Source organism: Megalops cyprinoides, chromosome 23 (assembly GCF_013368585.1).
Source record: "Megalops cyprinoides isolate fMegCyp1 chromosome 23, fMegCyp1.pri, whole genome shotgun sequence".
In the NCBI taxonomy this organism is placed as follows: Eukaryota; Metazoa; Chordata; class Actinopteri; order Elopiformes; family Megalopidae; genus Megalops; species Megalops cyprinoides.
This window is the reverse complement of record NC_050605.1, coordinates 21,658,625-21,681,207: the sequence shown is the minus strand read 5'-3', so window position 1 is coordinate 21,681,207 and position 22,583 is coordinate 21,658,625. Positions and strand designations below refer to the sequence as shown.

At 46.5% G+C, this 22,583-nt stretch overlaps 1 protein-coding gene across 6 annotated transcripts; it reads left to right on the top strand.

Moving 5' to 3' along the window:
• Positions 1–1,839: 1,839 nt before the first annotated feature.
• LOC118770481 (ubiquitin carboxyl-terminal hydrolase 15-like) lies at positions 1,840–22,555 on the top strand. Of its 6 annotated transcripts, XM_036518186.1 has the most exons (22): positions 1,840–1,928; positions 4,067–4,194; positions 4,512–4,642; positions 6,554–6,680; positions 7,121–7,266; positions 11,542–11,603; positions 12,471–12,557; positions 14,713–14,857; positions 15,982–16,155; positions 16,616–16,774; positions 16,979–17,203; positions 17,290–17,373; positions 17,462–17,556; positions 17,665–17,853; positions 18,271–18,392; positions 18,955–19,230; positions 19,360–19,430; positions 19,767–19,882; positions 20,156–20,305; positions 20,639–20,742; positions 20,894–20,982; positions 21,440–22,555. In XM_036518186.1, the coding sequence occupies exons 1-22, from the start codon at positions 1,840–1,842 to the stop codon at positions 21,677–21,679; spliced, it is 3,009 nt and encodes a 1,002-aa protein (XP_036374079.1). In that variant the 3' UTR covers positions 21,680–22,555. The 6 variants fall into 6 exon arrangements, with proteins under 6 accessions (XP_036374079.1, XP_036374081.1, XP_036374085.1 ...); XM_036518188.1 differs by lacking the exon at positions 12,471–12,557; XM_036518189.1 differs by lacking the exons at positions 1,840–1,928; positions 4,067–4,194; positions 4,512–4,642 and adding an exon at positions 5,554–5,601.
• The last annotated feature ends 28 nt before the right edge of the window (positions 22,556–22,583 follow it).

Here is a 22,583-nt window from a genome sequence, read left to right as displayed (position 1 = left end):
ACGTAAACGTGAACTTGCGTTTAAACTGTCAGATCAGTAGATGCATAAATTGTTTTCTTTCTCTTGGAATTGCACATTTTCACACTGACGCCTCACAGTCACACAGCTGGGTTTCCGAAACAGATGATACTGGGACGACATGGATTGACTGGAATTACTGAGAGATCCAGGGACCGATTCATGCTGTGTATTAGATCATTAACCTTCTGTTATTGGAATGTTAAAAAAAAAAAATGTCTATGTCTCTCAGAACGTTTCAAGCAATTAAAAGGAATAATTTTCTGGGAGTATGGTTTACTATAAAAATATAAATAAATTACATAAATATATTGTTTTATCGTATAAAGCAAGCAAAATATCAAACACATATTTGACACGAACGCCCTAAGAGCCTTCAACAGGATTCGCGACAGTGTAATGGATTTGCGATAATATAATGGGGCAGAAAAATATCCGCAAGATAGTGCAAACCAGTCCATATTCGGGCATTTGCTGTATGGTTTTAGGTAAATGCATTGTGTTTAAATGAGGTTAGGTTGTAAGAGGTGTTGGAAGTATGGGAAACCCCCTCTGGTGGATCTTTTTCGGTATGTGGTATGCGTGCACCCCGTCTCAGTTGCACGGTTGCTGTGCCCTGGCAGTCGTTCCGCATTCATGAGCGGCCTTCCGGACGCGGTTGACGGATTGGAACCCCACCAGCCAATGGAAGCACAATCACTGGGCACTACAACAGGCAAAATGCCGAAACTGGAGAGAGATTTCAAAGAAAACAGACTAGTAAATTGAAAAAACGATTATAATTAAAACGATTAAGAAAGAAAAATTACAGGACAACGAGCAATCGTTACTGAATAAAAAGGCAAAAAAGAAAAAAAAATAATAATACATTTTTATTCCTTGCTTCTGTTCACCTTGTTTTCATGTGCACGTTTTTGCACGTTTTAAAAGCTTTTCACCATCATCCTTCAATTTGCCAGCTTCACCCAAATTTCTCATGTTCATTTTATCCTTTTTCATGTGAATCACTTTATTATTTTTCTGTTTCACTTTAAAATAACTTGGCTTCATTTTGATACTGGCAGTTTTCAATTGCAGACATTTTATCTAACTTATCGAGTAACTTTATGTTCTGTGCACTGAACGCTTTTTTGGAGATGGTTTCTTTTTTTATAGTACAGGTGTCGAATGTATGGTTTGGAATAATAGCATGCTTTTGAATTCATGCAGTATAACAGGAGAATAATGGCAGTATTTGGGTGTTAAATCATGCGATACCTCCATACAGTGTCTATGCCAGGTAATGTAGGTTTTTCAAGAGCACTATTAATATTTTCCTGAATTTGGGTGCAATGCACAGACGTGCCTACTGGCTGAATATGAGAGAACAATGGTGAGAATCGCAATTAGGGGTATTTGTGATAACGCAATGCAATAGAAAAGTTAAGTAGCAGTGGGGGCAGCTCACTTAGCCTACTCATTTACAAAGCAGTACAATTTCTTTTTTGCTTTTCTTCCTTTCCATTTAACTGTGTCATGTATTGAATCCATCCCTGGTGTCAACAGTTTTCTGTGCTCTCATTAGCTATGTTAACGCAGTGCAGTCGTGGACAGTCAGTAAAACGAGTAGCTTTTCCCCAGCACAGGTTAGTTCTAAATCAGTTTATGAATCTGCGGTAGGTAAACTCACTTGGGATGGGGACCCCTATTCAGTCATCGCTCGCCTAACCCCTATTCAGTTAGGCGAGCAATGATTGGCTGGAAATGCCTGCTTTTTTTTCTCCGTCCGTCTGACCAGTGACGTTCTCGTTCCCATGATGCAACGCGTCATGTTAGAGGAAGATGGCGGAGGGAGGAGCGGCGGATCTGGATACTCAGCGAGGGGAGGTTGCGGCGCTGCTGAAAACGCCGCTGCGGAAGGGGGACACTTGGTGAGGGACAGGCGAACAGCGTCCGGGCTCTTGTGGGGCCGTAACGGTTGCCTTTGTTTGGGCTGTCAAAGTAAAATGCAGGGGAAACTGGCAGAGACGGGCCGCTTTTACAGTTAGCCAGCCAGCGAGCTGTCTACATTCCATGAATAACTGTATAAGAGCTAGCCAGACTTGTGACCGGTTTGTAAGTAAAACGCCTTGTCACTGCTTAAGTTGGGGAACTCACTGGGATTGTCGTGGCTCTCTTGAGGCTGGCTGAGTGATGGCTCTGATTGACTTGCGAAGACCGGCTTGCTAATGTAGACCAGCCGGCGAATTAAACTTAGCTGAAATAAGCGCACGACAAATGCTTCACACACGCGTGGCCCTTCGGCTGGTAAACAGAACCGGTTCGCCAGTGTGGCCAGTGTGGCCAGCTAAACGTGACTCTTGGCTTCTAGTTCACATTAAGGTTTCAGCCTACATGATGTCAGTCGGGTGTTTTAACGTAATAAATGATGTGATTTCCACGGTTAGTTTACAGAGTACCTGTTTCATGTTGTGATTCTGAGCGACGCGCTGTACAGAAATAGTACCACGATGACGCGTTTGTGTTGAAACAAACATCATTAGTTTACAGCGGTTTGTTAAGCCTCTCGATTTTACTTCGTTAATCCTTCTGAGCAGAGGTATGCTCAGAAACAAAGAAGATCTGTGTTCAGTGTGAAACCTTCGACAGCTTACATAGTACATGGATAAGCATTGGCTTTTGAATCTTGGTCAGGAATACGGGACTATTAAAAAAGTATTAGTATGCTTTGTCCTTTGGTGACATGCTTTGTTCATGATATGGTTATGTGTTTTATGTAAATTAGTTTAGTGAAATGTTATTTGTCAGGCCAGCTGAACACTGGGCTTTTTCAGCTCCTAGGGTTAAGTCTTTGCAAGGCAGGGAATGTGCATTTGTGCTTTTGTGGGAATTCAGTACGTTTCCAGAAGGCTACGAGTTTGAGTCATGGTTAGGACACAGCTGATACAGTCTAACCTTGAGGTAGGCAACCTGAATTGATTCAGTGAATATCAACAAGTTTTTCAAAGTGCCTTCTGCTGTCAGGCTAATCTGTTTTGTGGCTTGGCTTTTTTGACAGTTTAGTAGTCATGTGAGTCATGAATTCCCTGACACCAGAAGGTTTAGTGTTCGGTTCCCAGAGGCATATCAAAGACATAAAATTGCTTCTCAAAGTTAGTTGGCAAGCTGAAAAGCTTAGCATTTTGAGTGATGTACATTATCTATGGACCCTTCTGGCGCTGAGAATCCCAAAGTCACCGTTGTACCAATTAATTACCCAGTGAAACTTCTGCCGTGTTATCTGGACAGATGCATCGTTGTTTGAATGAATATCCTTTAAAGCAGTAGTCACCTGGACCAGCTCAGTCAGAAATGAAGCAATAATGTGATCAGTATGCTTCTAGGGGGAAAACCGACTTTATACCATCCTGTATTAAATTGGGGGTATTTTTTTGCCCTAATAATGCCCTTGTATCATTCTCACATCCCAAAGCTGTGATATGCCTGCCATTCTAGGGAGGAGTTTCAATAGTTTATGAAGGACAGTACCAGTACAATCAAGCCATGTAGTTTCCTCAGTTGTAAATGTAATAGTGGTTACAGTGATACAGTTTTTTGTGCTTGAGGCCGTCAGAGGTAGAGGTGCCGAGGTGGCTTTGAGAGTACTCTGGGTGATGTGTTTACAGCACACAGGCTTTCAACAGCTGTCGGCGTCCCTATTGGTGCAGGACTCTGGGCTCTACCCATTCACTGTGAAAAGCCGTAGCTGGATGAGTTCGAGGGAGAAAGCCACCGGCGCTTTATTCACAGGTAGAATGAGGACAGAATCAGTGGGTCACCAGTTACAGGTGAAGGAGACAGAGAACTCTGTTGTCAGTGAGGGAATTGTGTCGGTTCAGAGATAGACTTGTGTGAGCCGATTGTATGTTGTTCTAGTTTTCGTTAGAAGCAGAAGTCAGCTGCATCTCTGTCTTATTGGTCATGACTGAAGGCAGCAAGTCTGAAGGCACTAGGACTTATATACATATGTGTGTGTGTGTGTGTGTGTGAGTACGTATATAATGTATCTATGTGTTTTTTTCCTTCACAGGTACTTGGTAGACAGCCGCTGGTTCAAACAGTGGAAAAAGTATGTGGGCTTCGACAGCTGGGACAGATATCAGATGGGAGACCAGAATGTCTACCCAGGACCTGTTGACAATTCTGGACTCCTCAAAGGTACAGTCCACTTCTTACAGCGATACAGATCAGATGATAACCTGGAAAACAGAGATACATACTGATAATTTATGAAGGCTGATTAGCAGCTAGTGAGTATATGTACGAATCAGATCAAGACAAAAACAATGTGGATGCTGACAGCTATCAGTTCCCTTAATATAAAGAGTTGGGGTTACTACTATGTCACTTGTACTTCCTGTTTAGACTTGGCTCCCTTTTTTAAGTGATATTTATGGTAGTTATTGCTGTAGCATGTAGTGAGCCATTCAGTCCTCCACTCTGCTGAGTGATGATCTTCTCTTGGTCATGTGCAGATGGTGATGTGTTGGTCCTCAAGGAGCACCTCATTGATGAGTTGGACTACATCCTGGTCCCCACAGAGGGCTGGAATAAGCTTGTCAGCTGGTACGGGCTGACGGACAACCAGGAGCCAATAGCACGCAAGGTAGAGTCCCTCTGAACAGACCCGTCCAATAAATCTTCTCAGAACACTCACAGCCTCACTCCCAGTTTTCTCCGGACACACTCAATAAGGCTTTAAATTCTTGGTGCTGTCTTGAGGTCTGGTGGCCATGTGGCGGCATACCCTAATCAATGCTTTTATGTAGAAAAACCTCAGCTTTAACTGGAGAACCTGACTCATACGGCCAGTTTGATCCTTTTTTTTCCAGTATGTTCCATTGCCAGTGACTGAAATAGGCATCTGTCACTCGTCAGTCCCTGCTGCTGTGTCTGAGTATTTTCAGAATCGGAGAACTGTCACCGTGCTGTGACTGCTGTCTCTGTAAGCCTCTGTGACAACAGCGAAAACTCTGACATTTTAAGTTCATAGTTTAATAAAGATATGATGGCAAAGATGGCAAAATGTGATAAAGGGCAATATCAGTATATATAGACTAATGATAGTATTTTTCATCTAAATTGTCCTGAAAAAAATAGTAGATGTAGCTTTTTTTGGTTTCTTATTGATATGATTAATTGCAAAATGAGCTCTGCAATTAGAACCAATTTTTCAGAATGGTCATCTGGTTGTCTTTTCCTCCTGTTCTATCAGTAGGGGGTGCTCTGTGTTGCTTTTACTCTGTATTTCATATAGTCAGATTTTAATCAGCTGAAAATAATCTTTCTGCTGCTTAAATTCCATGATGAGGTTTGTAACGTTTTTAAATCCCACCGTATCGGGCTTCAGGTGTACAGGTAAACAGAGGTATGACTCTGCCTTTCTCCAATTCACTCAGTCATGGCAACATGGCCGCCAGTGTGGCCTCTGCTTTTCAGTGGGCCCTCCCCTTTTGCCATGTATGTCGGGGGTGTCGGGTAGCTGCGGCGTTTCTATTTTCAGAGCGCTCTGGACGACACAAACGCTACAGGGAGCGATCTAGAAGACCAGCCAGCATGCAGGAGGTTCTTTTCTCTTTTTTTCAGTTTTGGGGGTTCTGGTACGCGCAGGTGGCTTGGGTTTTTTGTCTGGGTTCTGGCCGCGGTTCTCCCGGGTCTCGCCGAGTCCCCCCGTCTGTAGGGGCGGGTCCGGTGACCTTGTTTTAGGGGCGGAACGCCTGCTGAGGTCAGACCGAAGCGGTGTCGGAGCTTTGGGGGGGAAAAAAAGACAAACAGGAACATGATTACAGTCGTCGTGGCGTAACAGACGTTTCTTTCTTTGGCACAGGAAGGGGATTTTCCCACGTGCTGTGCGTGTGGCTGCTTATGACACCCGCTCATTGTGCAAGGGGGGTCCGTGTGAGGCGCGGTTGCGGCTTTATTTTGCGCCCCGGTGCCGGGGAGAGAGCGGGGGCCGGCAGTGCAGGGGCGCTGTGAAATAAATAGGAGGAGACCTACAGCTGTCGCCACGCCGTGTTGCTAAATTAAGGGCCTCATGACTTGCTATATTACGAGCCCGCCATGAGCCGGAGCGGCTCAGAAACCCGACTGAAGCTGCAGCGTGACTGCCAATACCCAGAAAAGTTACCTTCTGACACCTGCAGAGATGGTGGGTGCGGTTTGGGTTTTAGCTTGTCGAGTTGTAAAAACCCGATGAGAAACAGTGACCTCCATGAGATGTGTCTGTGAAGTAGGGAAGATCTGTGGATTGTTTAGGTTGGGGACGGACCGTCCACCTGCTTGTTTTTTTGAGCGTTTTTTGAGGTTGTTATGGGATTACATATTTATTTGGGTCGTATCTGCAAGAGGAGGAGAAGGCTTTCTCTAACATATGTGTTGTATATGTGTAGTGGTAGTTTTCTTGTAGTTATAGGTAAAATGCTTGACGTTTCATGTATGTTAGTAGTTTCCTTATTGCAGCGTTACAGAGATTGCTCTTTGTGATATGTGACAGTGTGCTTATTTTCATTCGTTGCAGGTGGTTGAACAGGGCATGTTTGTAAAGCACTGTAAGGTGGAGGTGTATCTCACAGAACTCAAGCTGTGCGAGGACAGGAACATGGAAAATGTTGTCACCAGGCGATTCAGCAAAGCCGACACCATAGGTAAGCTTTTCTCTCAGACAGTGTCCAGAGTGAATGCCTGTCTTTCATCTTGTGCGTGATTCCCTAGTTCGGAGTGAACTGTCTTTGACTTGTGTTTTAGTCTGGAAAAAAAAATATGTTTAAAGTGCAGAAACCGACAATGCTTTGACGCTTACCGAAAGAATGCCCTCCCGCAAAAGCAAGGACAGACACACACAGAACCACAAATATCACACTGTAACTGATGTATTTGGTACTTGCTCTACATAAGATGATATTGTATGCTTGGCTTTAAGACACTGGTATTTATTAGATTTCTATTTTTCTCTCCAATGAAAGGTCATGGCCCATCATCTGAAGTCAGTGTGAAGTAGCTAGCTGACTCCCTGGCCATCTTTATTCATCTGTAGTATATGAATATCGAATGTTTTACTGTTTTCTTTTTTCTCTCTGTCACATAGACACCATTGAGAAGGAGATGAGGAAGCTGTTCAGCATTCCTGACGAGAAGGAGACCAGGCTGTGGAACAAGTACATGAGCAACACGTTTGAGCCCCTCAGTAAACCAGACAGCACAATCCAGGATGCTGGACTCTATCAAGGACAGGTACAGAGAACTGCTTTACAATCACATCCAGCCAGACTTTACAGTCACATCCAGCCTTACTTTATGATCACATCCAGCCTTACTTTACAAAGAGCAGGTACAGAGAACTGCATTACAATCACATCCAGCAAAATACAGAGCACTCCTTTACAACCAGCTACATGCAGAGCACTTCTTAAGGGATATACAGTATCCAATAAGGTCTCCCATCTTCTACAGCTTACACACTGTCTCGTAACAGATCTGTGTTAGGAACACTACCAGCAAGTCAGTCAGACCATTTCTTCCCTGCCTTTTTGTGACCACAGGGGTTGTTTTATAGAAACACAGCTGAACACAGACTCCTTAAGGCCAATGCCGAGAGACTGTGAGAGGCTTGAGACTTCTCAGCCCATCATTAAGTGACTTCACAGGCTAGGCATGTCTCACTGTGTTGCCGTCATGCTTTGAGTATTGTCATAGGTTAACACAGTCGCAGGATGTGTGCAGGGTGTACCTTTGAGTCCTTTCAGCTCTTTATTGGCTCTCACTGGATTTGTCATGTTGACTTCCTGTTGTGATCAGGCTGGATAACAGGGCCCGGGTTTGATTGGTCCAGAGACATTGAGGTTCAGTTCCCTTGAAGAATCTTAGTGAATGTTTGAGGCTGTTCCAGATGGCCAGTGATCAGATTGTCTAACGCAATTGCTAAAATGTTAGTTTGGAGTCTGAATTACAGGCCTAGGTGCCGGGCACCTTAGGGTGGACCTTTCAAAATTCATCACAACTTAGTGCACAGAGGAAGCGTTGCTTAGTTTCCAGAGCCCTGTTACCTGTCTCCACAGCTCAGTCAGCGAGGACGGCCAGCACACGATTATCAGGAAGGAGATTCTGTTTTAGTGCGGACGTGTGACCGGACAGCTGGGCACAATAAACTCTGGATAGGAACAGTAGGCCTAGGCCTTTGGAGACCAGCGGTTTAGCGGGATTTGCACCTTGCTGTGGTGGCATTTTCTCCGCTTTAGGCAAAGCCAGTTATGTGGACCGCTGGCATGATGTGTCCCCTGTGTAATACTGCTCTGTGGAGTTCCTGTTTATAATGCAGAAATGCATGTACTGCCACCAAACCCCTTCCTGTCGTTTACCTCTATCTAATTTCTCCTCTCTATGGATAATATTCTCAGCCACTGCAGAGTCTGTGAAGTGCACAGTCATTTCTAAGATTTAGGAAATTTGTTGTGGCCTGTGCAAGAAAACGACAACATAATTATGACAGTCAGATGCTAGATACATTGAGAGCAGCAATGGTCACAATCAAGTTGGTAGGAAAATATCAAAGTTCTCCATTTATTATTTGGTTTACGTAAGGCAGAAAGTCTGAGATCAATGTGCAAAGCTTTTTGGATGGCAGTGTCTGCCATGTGCCAATCATAAGACAGAAAGGCTGTGTCACAGTCTGAGATGTCGGTTAAAGTAGCATGTGACCCATTCACCTACCACAGATTTCAGACAAAAATATTGGTGAAATGCCAAGTACAATGGAAACAGTAACACTGGCGCCTAGTACTGAAGTCTCTGTCAAAACCAGGGTTGTGTTTTGTGGCTGATGGGCAGATGTATGGCTTTAAAACTCCCTAAATCCATGATTCTGAAGTCTCTATCTGGGCCATGACTGGGCTTTATGTATACAGCTGTCTCTCCCTGTACACCTGTTCTGTTGTCATTTATTTCCTGTTAGACAACAGCTAGCCATGAAGCTGATGTCTGTAAACTCCTGTAAGCTCCATTTGGCAGCTCTCATTCAGTGTTTTTAAATCTGTTGTGGTTTGTTACACTTTCGACAGGTTGTCTTTTTTGTACTTTAATAGTCTGGCCCCTGGTATCTGTGGGCCAGTTTTGTTTTGCATGGGTCTGAGTCCATATTCTGATTGACCTTACAGGTTCATGAAGTGACCTAGTTATGGATTAAAGTTCTGAACAAGCAACCCTTAAACATTAAATGAGCAATCCTGGTGGCAAATTTCTCTAACAGAATCCTTGGAGGGATAGGCATCTCCTGTCTTTGTGGTGCTTCGGAGTTCATGGGGAATGACTTCGTATAAATCCCCCTTGGCCGATCTCATCCACAACCTACACTTAATGACAAGTACAGTGGTTTCATCCCAAACCGAGCGGTGTCTTTTGGTCTTTTTTTATGCTATAGATTGTAGGGATTCTCATGTGCTCCCCTGCCACCATCACTGGCTGCAGTAGTGTCTGTAGTCTGACTGGTTTAGCGGCATGTAGTGTCATTGAGCCAGTGGTTCTGTGTCATTTGTTTGCCATCTCTGGGTATGAAGTTTTGTTCATTTCTGCCTATCTGAACAGCTTTATCAAAGTATTCCCATAAGATGTGTCTTTGGCAAAAAAAAAAAGAATTGAATTCTTCTCTCTCAGCTGCTGTGGATGCCTTGTAAAACTGTATGAGGCTCAGAAGAACTCCCTCACACAAAGCCATTGTGCCGTCTGTCCTTGAGCGGCTTCACTTTTTGAGGGTGAATGTGTGCTGGAATGAAATGAGAAGTGCAGATGTTTTGTTAGATTGTAAAATCAGGCTCTAGAGTTTGGTATGTAATATAAAGAGCATCGTAAGCATGCAAGGTAACCTAACAAAGCGGCATCACGTCGATAATGTTTAGAGTGGGTGTGCACTATTGTTCATGTCAGGGCTCTGAACTTCCTGAATAAAATGTTCTGCAGGAAAGTAACATTTAGTGTGATTTTTTTTTTGCTTTTAGCGTGTTTGAGTTTGTTTCACAATTTAGTACTAGCAAAGTGAAATGCAATCCATGTCATCACGAAGATTCAGCGAGGAACATGTTTCCCCTCTGGAGAAGAAAATCGGTTGTAAAACCGAGACATTCTCTTTTTAAATTTATTTCTTAAATACTGATGGCGATACTTGTCAGAGTAGTGGTGAATTCCTCTGCCTCTCTGGAGTCATGACTTAAAAGCACATGCCATATGTGGTACACTAGATTCTGCCTCTGTCTGCCTCTGGTTCTCAGGCCTGAGGTTGTTGCTAAGCTGGATGTGTTGGGTGTATGTGGATGTTGATTTAGCCTCCTGAGAGTGCCCTGCCCGGTGGGTCTGGGGGGTGTGTCTGCGTCATGGCTGGGACTTGCTGTTCCTTCGTTGGCATGTTGCTGCTTTGGTAGGCCGAGGTGGGGGAGGTGAGGTCATTCAGGGAATCCTGGGTTTGCTCTCTGGCTCCCCTAGTGGCCAGCCGGGACACTGCATGCCCTGGCTGCAGCAGATTGTGGTAGATAACAGATATGTGGGTGACAGTCAGTGTCTACAGAGTCACCAGTGCAAGGAGCGTAAAATATGAAACAATACATATTTCATGCGTCTCCTGGATGTATGCCTTCCTGTAGCAATTGCTTTCAGATTGTTTGAATGATAAGAACATTCTTTTGTTCTAACAATTTCAAACAAGTTCGATTTCAAACGCAGCCAATGATGATTGTAAGAAACTGATACAGCTTTTCTGGGTACTGTAATTGCCGTCTCCTTTGGTGCTCTTTATTGGTGCTTTATACTGAAAATCCTGCTTTTTTGTTCTTTTTGTTTCCTAGATGTTTATGTCAGTTGTTTCTCAGACTTGTTTTCTGCTTATTTATTTATTAATTTATTTAATTTTGCATGAATCCAACTGACAAAAGTACGGTCTGGCCACCTTATACTCCACTTGGTTGCCTCTCCCACAATGACTTCACTCTTGTCCTAATGCCATAATCTATGGTCAAATTCCTCATTTTTCAGGTGCGAGATTTGTATGACCTTCCTTCTTCGCGTTTCAGTTAGGACACGCACTGTTGGTTTAATGATGTTAGTTGTAAAATGAGAATACATTGTTTATCAGCAGGTAAGAGAGTTCCATGTCATCACCAAAAGAGACTTCAACCCAGCTGTGTATTTGAACTAACTCGTCACTTTGCTTTTTATCTGCCTTTTGTCAGCTAACGGTTAGTGGTGTATTTTTTTTTGTTCGAGAAATGTCTGTCATTTTTTACATCAGCCATTCATGTCTGTTTGAAGGAGAAAAGAGTTGGGTAACAGCTGATGTAAGAAGGGGCTACTGAAATGAAATAGAACTGAACATGAGGAACATTCTGCAGGCTGAATGCTGCATAGAGTAAGCCCTTCTCAGAAGCGGACTGAGCCCTCAGCCGGGTGTGGGTGTGGGTATGGGTGTGAGCGACCCGGGTGGGAGTGTGGCAGGGGAAGTCTCTGAAATGATGGTTCTCCTTGCAGGTTCTTGTAATAGAGCAAAAAAATGAGGATGGGACGTGGCCACGAGGCTCCTCAACACCCAAGTGAGTGCGTAACCGCGGCTTTGCTGTGCTCTGATGTCACCACGCCGAGGGGGGGTGGGGGTGGGCGTGGCCTGGGGGGGCTGACTGGGGGAGGGGTGCCAAGCTGAAGCGGGGAAGGGAAGGGAGGGTGGGTGGTCTGGTCAGAATTATATTTTGTTTATTATATTCCTCTCTCCACCATTTGTCTGGATCCCTAACGCAGAGCACAAATGATTGTGTTAATCTCTTTCGATGGCCCTTTTTCAGCATTGCTCCTACAGTATCTCTCGGAGCCCGTGCCCACGAGCCCGCTGCTTCTGATCGCTGATCGCCTAGCTTCCCCGTCACCTTTAAGGATGTAAAGTTCTGCTACGTCTACAGCGCAGTCTGTTTTAGAGTTAAGCAGCGGTCATGAGTGGACATTTTCAGTCTTATTTAAGATTCTTAAAAAGGCCTGCAATAATACCTTACGTTTTCAATATTAATCTGTAATGGTAATTGTCTTTGGGTTTTTTTACGGTCATATTTTTGTGGCCATATTACAGGAATTAGGAAATGATTCACTTAAAGAGCCCTGGCTATGATTTCCTGCTAGGAGTTACTGTGATTGAGGTTCTGCTGCCTCTTACTTGGGAAATCTCAGTGTCCTGTTTTCCATGGCTTTCCCACTACATTGGTGGTGGGAGTTAAGTGTTAAGTGGACAGTGCAGATTATTGCAGTCTAATCCCAACAAAGATTTCATGTTTTTGCTTTTATGCATCTTTCTTATTTTGTTTTTGTCTGCCAGATTTATTGATTGATAATTTGCTTTGTGAACTAGCTCACATCCCCAATCAAGCTCTTTAAAACCTTTTCTTTTCTAACTGATGATACTTTTATCTTTGAAGGTCATCAGGTGCTTCCAATCTCTCGACTTTACCAAAGATCTCCCCTTCATCTCTGTCAAACAATTATAACAGCTTCAACAACAGAAAGTAAGCATCAGTCTGGGTGGGTGTGGCTGAGCTTCAGTGGGCAGGGTTTCTTGTGGTCACATGCTTCGCAATACTGCATGAGTTGTGTGGCCTCTGTCAGGTCTCCTTTAGCACTAGCTGTGTGGTGTTGAGTGGTGCTTTGGGTCTTGTCTAACTACCACTTGTGCACCTCTGCATGTGGGAATGGTCGTCACTGAAATATTATTCACTCGTGATTTTATGTGTCGAATTATGTTTGTGTGTACTTTGTGCAGTAGTTGTGAAACTTTCATGCATTATGTAAGCTGGAGTATATTTTATGTTTTGTGTTATATTTTATAATAAGCATGGGGTAAGCAAATGGAGTGTTCTGGTTTTCCGTGTCACAATGTTTCTGTTTTTTTTAATATCATTGGATCTGGTTAATACAGCAAGGACATGTGGAAACGGTCAGTTTAGCATGTATTGCTTCCAAGAGAAGCAGCTGTTTACAGCTCTCCCTAAATGCCAATTTGTATGGCTGGTAAGATGACCGTGAGTGCGGTTTGATGTACTCCTCCTCCTCTGGCGGTTATGAAACATCTGAGGTCACGTCTATAAGCTGAGTGAGCTGGCGGTGGGAGAGGGAGAGAGAGAGAGGCTGGATTTCCATTATTCAGGACTGTACTGCAGGACGATGGAGTCTCTGCTGCTGTTTCTCTGACACCAGATACTGCATCCCGGTCTCTCTCTCTCTCTCTCTCTGCCTGGGACGCGGAGCTGCTGGGCTGAACATACTGCAGTGTCTGACTTCCTGTGACCTTCAGAGCCTGCTGGATCTGCCCTTCCCCTGTGCTTTTGCAGAGCGGTTCCGTCCCGGCCAAAACACACCGGCACTCACACGCCTTTTACATCGCCACTTACCTTAATTATCCCCCCCACCCGTTGTATTTCAGTTCTGATCAGGAAGAGGTTGCTGGTGCTGACGGCACAATTATTTTCAAAATGCTCTCTTTTCTGTTTTATTTATTTAAATAACCCCCCTTGCACGCTCAAACGGCAGGAGTCTGCCAAGAATAAAATGGAGAGTCTGATTTGGAAGGGTAGCCTCTGATAGTGGTAGCAGTGCTGAGCTGTGCATTCTGCACTGTGCACTCCGGGCTGTACGTTCTGCGCTGTGCACCCCGGGCTGTGCACCCCCGGTCGGTGCGTTCTGTGCTGTGTGTTCTGCGCTGGGCACCCCGGGCTGTGCAGTCTGAGCTGTGCAGTCCGAGCTGTGCATTGTGGGGCTGGGCGTAGCGATTCCGCGGGCTCCCCTCCGTGGCCGGCGTCGTATTCCAGCGCAGGCTCTCCTCTCTCCCCTGCATGCCGGCGCCTCGATCTGCTGCCTTAGCAGAGCTGTGCTATAAATAGCCTCCGCGGCGCATCGGGACCGCGCCGCCACCCAGGGCCCCCCGAAATCTCCACGGCCTCACCTGTAACCGAGGCGCGGGCGCGGGCTCTCTCTCTCTCTCTCTCTCTCTCCTCACCTTCGTCCTCTCTCTCTCTCTCTCTCTCTCTCTCTCTCTCTCTCTCTCCCTCTCTCGCTCCCTCTCTCTCTCCTCCGACCGTCCTTCCTTCCTTCCTCTCCCTCCTTCCTTCCTGTCCTCTCGGAGGATGTACAGGGAGGACTGATGGGAGATGCTGTTATGCTGCTGGTGGTGTCTGAAAGAGTGTGCAGACTTAGAGGCGAGGCAGGAGAGCGCTGGGGGCTGTGAGGCTGCCCCGCTACAGCAACGGTACAGACCTCCGCGCTGTAGCCCGAGCTCGCTCTCTCAGCCTCTCTCTCTGCAACTTTCTCACATTTTAAATGACTCTGCTTTCTGTTGTTCTGGTGTTTTATTTTCTTTTTTCTCTGTTGTAGTTTTTTTTCTCTTTCGTTATTGTAACGAGCGCGGGTTTATTTTTTAGGGATTTTTAATGCAAACTTTTGTATTCTGTTTTCATTCTTTTCCCTTCTGGATCTTACAGAAGTATTGGCAATGGCAGTGATTATTGGGGGAAAAGTTCTTGGCCAATTACTGATGTGTTATCTGTATACAGATGTGACATAACCTTGGATTGCACTGTGTGTGTGGGTATATGTGTGTGTGTTTTTCCTGTTTTCAGTGCGAGACTCCTCACTGCACTGTATTGCTGTCTCCTTTTTTCTCTGCAGTGTAAAAAACTCCAACTACTGCCTGTCGTCGTACCCTGCGTATAACAGCTACGAGTGCTCGGACCCGGGCCGGCACAGCGAGCGACCGGGACTCTGTGGCCTGTGCAACCTAGGGAACACCTGCTTCATGAACTCTGCAGTGCAGGTAGGGCCGCCCCGCCCCCAAAATACTCAACCCCGCCCCGTCTCACCTCGCCCCTCCTTTCTCCTTCATTGCCCCACCCCCTAACTGTTTGGCCCCTGTCCCATCCAATCACCCATCCCCGCCCTTTCAATGCCCCGCCCCAAACCGCTCCGCCTTGCCCCACCTCACCCTTCCCCATCCAGTCACCCGTCTCCACCACTTCAATGCCCTGCCCCTAACTGCTTGGCCTCGCCCCCCTCACCAAACCTCATCTTCCCCATCCTGCCCCTGCATCCCCCTCCTTCCTCGCCTCACCTATAAGGTTCCCGACAGCAGATCAACACAGTTCAACCCTTTAGACACATGCGGGTATGAATCCAGCATTCGCAAAGACCTGCAGACTCCGGTTTACTGAAGAGAGCGGGGGCTGTGTGTTCTGTTGCAGGAACTTTATGTGGTCCCTGGAGTGGGATACAGGAGCTCTTGAACAAAGCACATATTCTGTAGGCACTTTCCTCAGTGCAGACTGCGACAGTCAGATCCACATTGCATGCTATTCTGGCTCAGGTTCCTCACACTCTATGGTGAACCTCAGGCAGTGACTGGTGAGGACACAGCTTTAAAATGTTTAATAATTGTCTAATATATCAATAATAACTATCAGTAATATCAAGAGTAGAAACACAATGGTTTGATGTCTGAGGCTTCAGCACTGTGTGGAGATCCACATTCAGTGTGCTGGGACCCTCAGCAGGGTTGAGACACCTTCCTCATTAGGATGTTTGTTTGCACCGTTACCCACTATATGCAAGCAATTGTGTAATTAAGAGTGTAATTTGCTGTTAGAAGGTTGAGCTCAGGGATAGGTCTGTTCTTAATAGATTCTCACTGTGAAAGAGTTTGTTGTCAGGCTTCAACAAATTATGATGATGCCTGTGTGTGCCTTCAGTGTTTCTGACACTTACTGGTCTTGTGTCAACTGAGACTGTTAATGCCAGCCGTCGTTTCAGTGTTTAACCTGCCTCTTATCTCTCCTTTTCGACATCTCACGTTTGATTTGGTGTTTCATATTACATTGTTATATCTCAGGCATTGCTTTATTTTCCAGAGGTTCTCTCATCGTTTTTATGATTATTTTGACGCAGTGTTTAAGCAATATCCCTCCGCTCACGGAATACTTCCTCCAAGACAAGTACCAGGACGAGCTGAACCTGGACAACCCCCTGGGGATGAGGGGGGAGATCGCCAAGGTGTACGCCGAGCTCATCAAGCAGGTGTGGTCAGGGAAGTACAGCTACGTCACCCCCCGGCCCTTCAAGGTGAGACTGGATTTCTGTGAAACCGTGATTTAACTGTGATTTAATTGTGCCATGTGATGGGGATTTTCCATGTGTTGCCTTCTGTAACTGATTTTCCTGGAAGGAGCGCGTGTGCATGTTTGTGTGCACAAGTGTGTGTGTGTGTGTGTGTGTGTGTGTGTGTGTGTGGTGACATCTTGGAAATTGTATTAGAGTGATTGTTTTAAGCTGTATATTGTCATTTGTATATTGGAATTTGTTGACAAGTCAAATCAAATATTTGAAATATTTATAATATTATATCATTTTAGTGTTAAATGTTTGATTGCTTGTCCTACAAAGAAAAGTATGTTTTGAGATTTGGACAGCTGGCTGGACGTGATATTAAAGTGATGAGTTTTGCAGGAAAGTGATTGGCTTTGCAGTGATTATCCCTGGCAGTGAGCCTTAACCCAACTCTCTGCCTTCCTCACCCATGCAGACCCAGGTGGGCCGTTTCGCCCCTCAGTTCTCAGGCTATCAGCAGCAGGACTCCCACGAGCTGCTGGCCTTCCTGCTGGACGGCCTGCACGAGGACCTCAACCGCATCCGCAAGAAGCCGTACATCCAGCTGAAAGACGCCGACGGCCGGCCTGACAAGGTATCAGGTACCACACCCGAGCAGGGTGTCGCCGTGGACCGCGTGCGTTCCTTTCTGCTGTCCTCAGAGGGGCAAGTCTCCGCAGCGGCAGGCAGTATGGTCACCTTCTCACTGTGGTCTGAACCCGCACCCACATGCCCCGCGCACGGCCCAGTTTGAGCTGGATTGACCCCTGACCTCCTGCGTTTTCTTGCTTTCCTGCAGGTGGTGGCCGAGGAGGCCTGGGACAACCACACCAAGCGGAACGACTCCATCATCGTGGACATCTTCCACGGCCTCTTCAAATCCACCCTCGTCTGCCCCGTCTGCTCCAAGGTCTCCGTGACCTTCGACCCCTTCTGCTACCTGACGCTCCCCTTGCCCATGAAAAAGGAACGCACTCTGGAGGTCTACCTGGTCAGGCTGGACCCCCTGGCCAAACCCACGCAGGTACAGCTTTGCCCCTGCTCCTCGCACCCGTGTGCCTCGGGGGCTCTTTGGGACACTCTCTCAGTCTACCTCTCCTTGCGTTTCAGTATAAACTGACCGTGCCCAAGGTGGGCTACATCTCCGACCTCTGCGCTGCACTCTCCACTTTATCCGGGGTACCTGCTGACAAGGTAAACATCTAGACTGCGTGGATTTGCCATGAAATGAAGTTATCTGATTATCTGTCTTTGAATGTAAGCATCTCCTCTTGTTACGCAGATGATTGTAACAGACATATACAACCACCGGTTCCACCGAATATTCGCCACCAACGAGAACTTGAACAGCATCATGGAGCGGGACGACATATACGTGTGAGTTTTTAACGCCATCGCTCTGGGGTCATCTGCTTTAGCAGCGGTGTCTGTCGTGGCTCCGCTCTTTGGTTACGATGTCCCTGTCTCCCTCTGGTGGACGTGCAGGTTTGAGGTAGCGGTGAACCGCGCGGAGGACACGGACCACGTGGTGATCCCGGTGCACCTGCGGGAGAAGTACAAGCAGTCGGGCTTCAACAACACCAGCACGCCCCTATTCGGCCAGCCCTTCCTCATCACTGTGCCGCGCTGCCTGAGTGAGGAGAAGTTCTACAACCTGCTGCTGCTCCGCATGTGGTATGAGCCTACGCACATGTAGCAGAAATGAACGGCAGTGTGAGCCCTGCGTAACGCCAGCAGGGTAGCGGGTAGCACAGCAGCTTCAGCGGTTACGTCACTCCCTGAGGCCTGATTAGCTAGCATTTGTTGCCAGTATAGGCTAGGGGCAAATTGCCTTTAGCTCAACTGGTAACGATGCTGGCCGTAAGGGTTTAGCTGAGCAGCGAGAACCTCGGTTCGAAACTCACTGACTCAGATAACATCCATCCAAAGACACAGCGCAGTTTATGCCCCCGGTACACATGCCCAACCGGACCGCTCCGTTCCCGAGCCGCACTGTGGGTCACCCAGTAGAGCTTGAATCATAGTGTAAAGCTGATCTGATGAGTCCGGTCAGTGGTGGTGAATCTATCCAAGACTGTGCTGTATTTGCAGCCGGTTCATACGCACAGCCCCCGAGGAGGTGGAAGAGGAGGAGTCAGTGGAGACGCACGTCCCCAAACAGCATGGCATCAACGGAGACGCCACCAATGGACTCCTGGAGGAGGGCTCTCCCAGTGAGTGTCCTGCCCCGCCCCCTCCTGCTCTGCGTTCTGACAGCCTGGGTCTGTGTCTGCGAGTCTGTGTCTGCGAGTGTGTGTCTGTCTGTGTCTGTCTGTGTGTCTGTGTGTGTGTGTGTGTCTGTGTCTGTGTTTGTGTGTGTGTGTGTGTCTGTGTGTGTGTCTGTGTGTGTGTCTGTGTGTGTGTCTGTGTGTGTGTGTGTGTGTGTGTGTGTGTCTGTGTCTGTGTCTGTCTGTGTGTGTGTGTGTCTGTGTCTGTGTGTGTTCATGTGTGTGTGTCTGTGTGTGTTCATGTGTGTGTCTGTGTGTCTGTGTGTGTGTGTGTGTCTGTGTTTGTGTGTGTTTGTGTGTGTGTCTGTGTGTGTGTGTTCATGTGTGTGTGTCTGTGTGTGTTCGTGTGTGTGTGTGCACACGTGCATTTATGCATGCCTTGCCTCTGTCTCATATCTCACTTGCCCCAGACGAAGCTTTCATGCTCTTTAGTTTTGTGCGGTTAATTTGTTGCTGGTGCATTTTTCATGTTTGTGGCTGATCGCCAATCAACCGCTCCCTTTGCCAGGTGAGATGGAAACTGACGAACAGGACGACGAATCCAGTCAGGACCAGGAACTGCCGTCTGAGAATGACAACAGCCAATCCGAGGACTCGGTGGGCGGGGACAACGATCTAGAGAATGGCATCGGCCCGGACCAGACGACCAAAGGCCAACCGTTTGCGGGGCACAAAAAGCGACTCTTTACATTCCAGTTTAACAACATGGGCAAGACGGACTACAGCTACATCAAGGAGGAGCCCAAGGAAATCAGGTTCGACGAGGGACACCTACGACTCAGCGGTGAGCAAACAGACTCCTGACAGATTTTATTTCTGTGTCTGTCATGCAAAATGCAAGGCATACATTCTGAACACGGGAATTTCAGGGAGGATGTTTTTGCTGAATTGACTTTTTTTTTTTTTGTAACAGACAGGTCCTATCTCTCCTTGGACTGGGAGCCTGATGTGAAGAAGAAATACTTTGATGAAAGTGTAGCAGAGGTGAGACAGAATCCATGGCAATGACCCTCTCAGAGCGTTAGGATTTCTCTTTTATGTACGGTTCCTGTTAATTGCATGAACTCAAATCAATTTTGACAGTATTTCCTTAATAGGAATGTGTACATGGTGCATAATTTGTAATAAGCTGGACTGTGCAGTTATTCTGTAACCAATTGTAGGCAGTTGACTGTGCATATTGTATGACTCTGTTTTTTGCTCTTCGCTTCGTTAAGAACACTCCACATTTTGGAGAGGAAAAGCTCAGATCCCTCTGTCACAGGCAGAGCTGCTGCAGACGCTTAACAAGTGAATTTTTCTGGCTTTTTGACTCAAAAGGATTTTGAGAAGCACGAAAGCATGGAATACAAACCTCAGAAGAAAGCCTTCTTCAAGCTGAAAGACTGCATTGAGCTCTTCACCACCAAGGAGAAGCTGGGGGCGGAGGACCCATGGTGAGACTCTGGCACATTAAGAGGGGTTCACTGAGCATGAAAAGATCATTAAAAAATCCATGAAAGACAGTCGTTATATTGACCTGAATTTGAAATTTGTCAGCAGTTAGTAATAATTATTTCCTCCTAGCCAGATTGATGATGTCAGTATGTACCCTTTAAATCACAGGAAGCAGGGCTATGTCATGCTGTTTGAGTGTATGATGTGGAATGATATCTGTACACAGTTGTCCATGTGTTGTTTGAGCGCGTGACTTGGGCCTCTCCTCTCAGGTACTGTCCCAACTGCAAGCAGCACCAGCAGGCCACGAAGAAGCTGGACCTGTGGTCGCTGCCGCCGGTGATGGTGGTCCACCTCAAACGCTTCTCCTACAGCCGCTACATGCGGGACAAGCTGGACTCGCTGGTGGACTTCCCCCTCAGGTACTCTCCTCTCCCTCGGACAGCCATGTCTGTTTCTCTCTGCTACAAAGCACAGATTACACTCTGCTGCGCTCTGACATCACCCGGTCAAAGTGGAACACTGTGCTACCATTGTTATATCACACCACTGCAGTCGGAATCATGCATCAAAATTCCGTTCCATCCTTAAGAGGAAACATGAGATTCCATCCCGTAATTTTGTATTCTTACAATGTTCCAGTGGAAACTGTAAACCGCTGGACAGAGTTCCATAGGTATATACTGTATTCTGACAGCATGGCGGCTGAAATGACACATTATCCGATGGTCAGCCCTGTCTCCGTTTCCCTGCAGTGATCTGGACATGTCAGAGTTTCTGATCAACCCAAACGCTGGCCCCTGCATCTACGATCTGATCGCTGTCTCCAACCACTACGGAGGAATGGGAGGGGGGCATTGTAAGAAAAAAAAATGCGCTATTGCTCTCACTTTCTCTCATTCTCACTTTTGATCTCTCCTTTAGCCTAGCAAATAAAACATGTCAGTCTCCTTCATGTGGATTGTGGGAATTGCTTTTGATTGAAGGAGCTATCTTATTTGTGTCTTTAGATACTGCCTTTGCTAAGAACAAGGACGATGACAAGTGGTACTACTTTGATGACAGCAGTGTGTCGCCTGCCAATGAAGAACAGATCGTGGTGAGTTGATCTGTCTGTTCTCCTGCTCTTCTCGTATTGCTTACCTACATTAACATGGTGTGATCTGGGAAAAAAGTATCACCTGAGTATGATAGACACATCACAAAGTACCACTGATGTCTTAAGTGAACCTGAGGATATAAATTTGTTCACTGCATCTTAGAATGCTCATGTGTTACTGTGAGTGTAGGGCGTACGCACAGATTGTTATCGGTGTGTGTCTGATGATTAACTACCTTGCTACAGCATGAAGCCAAAGGTACAGGAGATCAGTGCGTTTTATTGGTTCTGCACAGTAGTGACCCTAAATTACCTGTGATTGGGTGGATTTATTTTAGTGACCTGTGCAGTGATTGTGCTGGTGTGTGTGACTAACTGTTCTCCTCTCTCTGTCTCTCCGTGCGTGTGTGTGTGTCTGTGTGTGTGTGTATGTGTGCGCGCGCGCGTGTACACGCAGTCCAAGGCTGCGTACGTACTATTTTACCAGCGGCGGGACACTGTTAGCGGGACGGGCTACTTCGTCCTCGACCGGGAGGCCTTGGAGGCCGCCTCCTCGCAGGGGGCGTCCGCGCAGAGCGACGAGGACCTGAATGAGAACGAGAACGAGAATGACAACGAGAACGGGAACGAGGACGAGAACGAGAACGAGGACGAAGAGCGGGAGCCCAACCACGACATCACCATGAACACCAACTGAGAGGGGGACGGGGGGGACGTCACGTCCAAAGCCATAACCACACCACAGAGAGACGCGCGGAGAGCCTCCCAACCGAGCTGTATCTGCTCAGACGCAGGAATGTCTTTAAGGGGAAGAGTACGGAGACTTTACGGGAACGTCCAGCTGAGGGAACGCTAAGCAATCCGGGGCTGCCCCAGCCTAGGCCTGTCTGTCTGCAGTGGTCACGATGCCTACATGTGCATTTCTTTATTTTTTAACCATTTTATTTCCCCACCCAATAAGACATGGGGCCTGCAGGTGGAATCAGGTGGATTATCTGCACATACAGGGTACACACTCACCCCTGTGAGCCCAAAGAATGCCAGTAATCTGTACTTTGGCTCTCCCCTGTTGCTATGTTTTATATCTCTCGAGCAATAGACATATTTGCGTATCATTTTAACATTATTTTTTGCTTTGTAAATACTTCCAGTGAGTGCTGAATGCGGGTTTTCATATCATGGTGAAACTACTGGACTTCTGAATTTGTCGCACAATCACTCCACACGCGTGCCACATGTACTGCAGACAATGGGCAACCACTGAGGAGGGCCTTCACTTTAAAAATGCAAACTGCCTTTAACCTGCGAGTAAAATGCATCATTCAACCCTTCTACTCTGGAGTTAGGAACGTTTTTATAACCGTTTAACAGTCATGTTTATTTTTAATGCTGCTTTAAGACAGATTCAGACAGAATTTTAGACAATTTTGCGGATAAACATGTTTGCTTTATACATGTTTTCTCTCTAAATTGACCCCTTAACCCCACACTCCACTGTGTAACTGCATCAGCTGGCTCCTTCTGTGGATGTAAGAGTATTCGATTATGATTATGGCGTTACCGAGGTTTTATGGTTCATTGCTACGTTGCTCTCACCTTTT

Bases quoted from the DNA above. Each gene is read 5' to 3' on its own strand.
- LOC118770481 (XM_036518186.1), top strand. From the start codon at position 1,840: ATGGCGGAGGGAGGAGCGGCGGATCTGGATACTCAGCGAGGGGAGGTT. The intron at 16,775-16,978 runs GTATCAGGTACC...GCTTTCCTGCAG, and splicing joins CCGACGGCCGGCCTGACAAG to GTGGTGGCCGAGGAGGCCTG. The intron at 19,883-20,155 runs GTGAGACTCTGG...CTCTCCTCTCAG, and splicing joins CTGGGGGCGGAGGACCCATG to GTACTGTCCCAACTGCAAGC.